The sequence below is a fragment of the Cyprinodon tularosa genome, unplaced genomic scaffold, assembly GCF_016077235.1.
Source record: "Cyprinodon tularosa strain WSP-4 unplaced genomic scaffold, ASM1607723v1 ctg30, whole genome shotgun sequence".
NCBI classification, from domain to species: Eukaryota; Metazoa; Chordata; class Actinopteri; order Cyprinodontiformes; family Cyprinodontidae; genus Cyprinodon; species Cyprinodon tularosa.
The window spans coordinates 591,841-597,292 of record NW_024039008.1 but is presented as its reverse complement, the minus strand read 5'-3'; the positions used below and the strand labels follow the sequence as shown (position 1 = coordinate 597,292).

Here is a 5,452-nt window from a genome sequence, read left to right as displayed (position 1 = left end):
ATACCGATACCATACCGATTCCATCTGTTTGAAATTGATGTGTGTGTGTGTATATATATGAAGGACTGCATGCTACTTGGATATAAAATAATTGCCATCATGGCTTTGGCAAGCTGCTGCCTACCTTTGTGAAGGAGGAAAAAGTCTAATACAAAATTAATCCAGTAGAACTTTTATTGCCTACCTGGAATGGGTGACGATAGTTGAATACACTTTTGGCTCTCAAAATGGTATCGGTGCCTTTTTTGTTGGTACTCCCCAATACCAATACCACCATGTAAGTGCTCGCCCGGGGCCCCGCCCGATATTGGCATTGGTATCAGTGCAACACTAATTATGATTCTTCAGTAGGTTGTTTTAGACATCAGTAGTTAGACTTAACTTAAAACTTATGTTTGAAAAATGACCCATTTACAGGTTCTGATCATAACTTGCTTAGAAATCCTAACACACAAAATAGAAGACAGTTTTATTTTATACGCTCTGTCTTTATTCGATAGTCAGAATACATGGCATTTAACAATTTTGCTGTTCTAGAATGAACAAAAAAAATTGCTGTTGTGATACTTAAGCAATTATTATGGGGAGTTCTAATGTGTCCAATTAGTGTCCTTGGAATGTTTCTTAATTTTCTTAGACAGAAAAGTCTTTACTGTTTGTGGGTAATTAGGTTCCATCATGCTGCTGGCTTGAACCTGGGATCTTCTGCAAACAGGTTGTTCACCAGACCAGTTCCTGCTGCTGGAACAGGACACTGTGCTGACAAAGATGTTGGAAAGGCATGGATGGTTGGTTCAGTCATTCCAGGAATTCTGGGGTCAGGTTTAAGGGGCAGAGTGACCCCAACTTCAGGTCCAGCTACTGGAACATCAGGGAATGAAGGCAAGGTCATTGGCTGATCCATGGAGGGTATCATCGTCACCATGCCTTCTGGATGGTCATGATGTTCCTTCTCATGCTCATGTTTGTGGTGATGGTGGTGATGTTCATGCTCGTGCAGATGAGCATGCTTATGGTCATGGTCCAGAGCATGTTCATGGTCATGAGCATGGGTGTGGGTGCCCTCAGGATGCTTGTAGTGATGATGCTGATTTGGAAAATCGCCGGTGTGGTTTTGTGCTTGGCTATGGTAGGCATGCACATGGTCGTGGTCGCCATCAATCCCATGGTCGTGTGAGTGATCATGCCCGTGCCTGTGGGCACTGCCTGGCCTATGGTCATGAGAATGGTGATGTTTGCTACCTTCAGGGTGTGGGACTTTGTGGTGAGAGTGATCCTTGGTGTGGTCATGGATGTGGTCATGTTCAGTAGAATGTGAGTGACCTTTATCATGGCCATCGTTTCCATGTGTATGTGTGTCATTGTGGGCATGATCAATTGAATCCCCCAGCAGATGCAGTGCCTTTTCTCTTTCTGCAGCCTGTAGGAAGTCAAGCAAATCCAGATTTGTACCAGATGGAAAAGTTAAAACTAACAGATTTTTATCTGGTTTAAAATGATGCCAGTAATCTAAAATAAATAAATTAAAGGTCTTACTTCTTGCTCATAGATCTCACACTCTACACTGACATCTGGAGTATCATTAATGGTGTAGAGGGAGGCTTTACAGAAGCCTTTGTGCTGAGAAGAGAGGAACATTTTTAGAGTGTCTGATTCCATACAAAACTCATAAAAGGACCAATACAGTTTAATAGACAAATAAAGTTTAAAAAAGAAATTTTAATATTACTTACTGAAAATTCACACGTCATGATAGGACATTTTTCACCTGGCGGCGCCTTCTTGTACTTTCCACAAGTGGTCTCCTGTATTGTGTACTCCACATGGTATGACATGCTCATTGCCATCTATACACATGTGCAAGGAAAGAGAGAATGTTTAAGTTTCAATAGGATACTCCAAGAGCTGATCTATCATTTTGAGGAGAGTCTATTTAATATGTATGATTCACAAATGTATATTTAACCTTATCCAGAAAACAAGATATGGAGTAAAACAGCATAGCATGTAATATTAATATGTTTCTAAAAAACTTACTCCGGCAGAAGCACGTAAGATTTTGAGCAAAGCAAAATCATTGTTCAGTCCACTTTCTTTGTTGAACTTCTCTAATGATTGAGACACGGTTGTTTGGACGTTTTCGTTATCAAAGTTGATGAAAGTTGGACAGTCGGGACAAATCTGTGCCACCCTAGCTGCAGGAACTATGTTAAACAAAACATGTTGATTAATTGTCATAATAACTATATACCAAACAAAATTCAGAAAAATAAAAGAAAGAAAGAAAACTTTTTTTTTCATACCTGGCCGGATAATACAGTTGTATTTATAGAGGCGAACCACTCTATGTGGCTTATTGATGTAGATGGCAGCTTTACATTGTCCATAAACCTGCAAAAATAACAAAAAGTTGTATATATATATTAAACAAGTAAAGGATATTAAAATCTAAATCATTTTTAACTTCAACCTTAAGAATAATGTGAGTCTTTCTATCAGACTTCAGGTCAAAACAAGCTCTTATAAAAAGAAGCCTTTAATTAAAGTTTTTACTGTGATATTTAACAAACAACATGAAAACTGTGACCACCGTTTTGTGTTTTCACTGGTGCTGTAGGTATACTTTTTTAATTCTTAATAGCAGTGTACTTTGAAAGTACTATACAAAGAGGAATTGGGGAAGTGGGAATTTTGGTCTCAGAATGGCATCAAATACTAACCTATGTCCTGATTTAAAATTGAAATGTCAATACTCCTTATTTAATGTTATGGGCTCATTGACCACTTCATAAAACACTAGCATCTTTATATACATCTGAATAAATTACAAAGATTCTATCATAACTGCATACAGATTGTTTTATATAGAATGCACCTACAAAAATTGTTTAAAAAATTGTTGTTGTTTTCTAGTCATGTTAGAAATATCAGTAGCTTGTATCAGAACAGATAAGAAACTACCAATTTTCTTACAGGTCTTTGAGCCCATTGAAATACTGCATTTTAAAATTTGGGCTTTCAAGATTATCGTTAGGCATTTTCATAAAAAATATTTTTCTATCTTTGTTTACATATCTTCAAGTTTGTTTTTAATTAAATCAAATGCATACTACCGTATAATGTTTTGCTACTTTTGAAAGGCATTTTTTCCTATTGTCATATTGATAGGTTTAGCAGAGGCATATTTTTAACAACCAAAAGGCTAAAACGCACTAATTTCATTGCCCATTCTCTTTACACAGCATTACTTTAAAATGTCTTAAAGGAATAAGCAGCACTTCAAACAGATAGTAAAAAAGCCTGTCTTTGTTGAAACCAAAATTTACTTTTGAATGATTTAGTAATTAGAACAAATTCCAGGACAGAATTTATTGATTTGTTCATGTGTGAGAGTGAAAATTAAAATTCTAACCGGCATCTCAGATTCAGGGCGGGCCTCGCATTGCTTCCAGTCCTTCCTGCTCAGGACACTGCAGTTGGTCTCCACAACATCCAGAGTCAGATAAAAAACGACTCCAGTTTCTCCCTGTGACAGACAAATAACAATTTATTCAACAAACGGATCTTTACACAACTTGAAGATGGATATACTGTATGATTGCACAAGTAATAGTTGTTCATATACATATCATCAATGTAAAAGACTAAAAGCACAGAGTAAACAGTGTTTTAGATCAAACAATACTGCTTCATCCATGGGGCTCATTTGGTTTCACTTACATGTCTATTCAGGTTGACATTGGAGAGGCGGTGCAGACTGAAGACATAGCCATCCGTCCGATCATGGTTGATCTTCCTTAGGGCCAAATGAGCAGCGGCCACAGTTGATGCATCTTCACAAGAACCTGGCTCTAGGCCACCCTGTTCAACTGGTGCACTGTAGGTGCTCCCCAATATCAGCAGGAACAGGACACAGGACTTCATCGTCAAGGCCTGTCTTGACTCTGATATAGCCAAACTTACTGTGCTTCTTTCACACACACACACCTAACACGAGGACAGATACCAAGACAGTGGCAAGAATGACTCTTTATATCCTGACTCAGATTGACTCATTCTGAATGGCATACCCACTTACAAAACTCCTGTACCTCCTGTGACAGAGTAAACACAACCCTTGAGCCTTGCTTTATCCTAAACAGTTGGTCACATCAACATTTTTGTTCCTATCTTGTAACAACCAATCAGCTAAAGTGTGGATTTGCACAACTGAGTTTATCAGCCCTCTTTCTTTTTTTGATCAATATAGTCTGTAGACTCGGAGACCTTTGGTTGTTTGGTGGAAGTCACATGATCTACTCTTGGCGATGAGTTTAGTTTATTCATAGAATAGACCGACCCCTAGTCTAAAAACAAGCATTTACCAGCTTTAGCCACAGTAAAATGTATAAAAATAAATTAAAGAAGTTTATTTTAGCAAAAACTTTTTTTTCAGAGAGAACAGATTTGAACATTTAATTTGATATCAAAGGAGGATGAGTAATATTAGGTTTCTAAATCATAAAAGGAACAAGATTTACTGTTCATCTACAGGATACAATGAAAAGTTATTGGGCAGCATCTGATTTCAGTAGACTTAAAGTCAGTTAGATATGGTTAAGACTTGTGATGCAATAAAAATGTAATTTTAATAGTGTGAACAAAAAGAAAATAATTAAACTGAGAGGTAGAGGTGTGTATTGTTAGGACACGTTTGACTGTTAAATGGTTATTACTGTCCCAGGCTGTTAGGATCGCCTCCCTGTGTCATGCCCTCTCAGCATTGTTGATCACCCCCACAATGGTTGTATTATCTGCAAAATTGATGAGGGTTTTGAAGCTATGGATGTTGAAGCAGTTGTTGATGTACAGCATGTACACCCTGACTGGGTTTAAAAAAACAGCCAGGTAGAAGATGTAGAGCAGCCCATCCTGAGGTGGGGTATAGAGGTCAGAAGGTGCTTGATCATGAAAGGTAGATTCAAAGAGGTAGTTTTCAGAGCTAATTATCAGTCAGCTAGGGCACTGTACAGTACAGCTGCAGCTTGAAGGATCTAGTGTCCTAAAGCTAATTAAATTAAATGCCTTTAAAAAATAAGAAGATAGGTAAGGAATCAAAGTCGATTTTACTTCAGCAAGCTATCAAACTTAGAATTTGACTACTTAATCATCATAATGGCATTTTAATTAAAAATTAATTTATCTTAGAAACACTATAAGTTTAAAGTTATTTACAGGTTCAGGGAAATTGAGTTTTATACAAGAGAAATAAACACAGAGTGACAAATGCACCGAAATAAAGATCCTTGGCTGAAGCTGATTACAAAAACTGAGGAAACCAAAATCGAAAAACAGAACAACCAAAAGAAGATATGTCAAATATTGCAATCATATAGTTTTTGGCTACAATGTTTACCAACTCTTACTACAATCAAATGGGATCCTTTTACTTTTTGTGTTAAAAAGTGCTTTC

General features: G+C 37.2%; 1 protein-coding gene across 1 annotated transcript; it reads right to left on the bottom strand.

Annotated features, from left to right (window-relative positions):
• Positions 1-467: 467 nt before the first annotated feature.
• LOC119787709 (histidine-rich glycoprotein-like) lies at positions 468-4,075 on the bottom strand. The gene is made up of 7 exons (XM_038291734.1): positions 3,721-4,075; positions 3,413-3,526; positions 2,304-2,391; positions 2,038-2,204; positions 1,734-1,847; positions 1,537-1,620; positions 468-1,420 (listed from the first exon to the last, which is right to left on the bottom strand). The coding sequence occupies exons 1-7, from the start codon at positions 3,922-3,924 to the stop codon at positions 677-679; spliced, it is 1,515 nt and encodes a 504-aa protein (XP_038147662.1). The 5' UTR covers positions 3,925-4,075; the 3' UTR covers positions 468-676.
• Positions 4,076-5,452: the final 1,377 nt, after the last annotated feature.

Excerpts from the sequence above, each read along its gene's own strand:
- LOC119787709 (XM_038291734.1), bottom strand. The coding sequence starts at position 3,924 with ATGAAGTCCTGTGTCCTGTTCCTGCTGATATTGGGGAGCACCTACAGT. Across the intron at positions 2,392-3,412 it reads GCCCTGAATCTGAGATGCCG|GTTTATGGACAATGTAAAGC; the intron begins GTTAGAATTTTA and ends TTATTTTTGCAG. Across the intron at positions 2,205-2,303 it reads CAACTGTATTATCCGGCCAG|TTCCTGCAGCTAGGGTGGCA; the intron begins GTATGAAAAAAA and ends TGTTTAACATAG.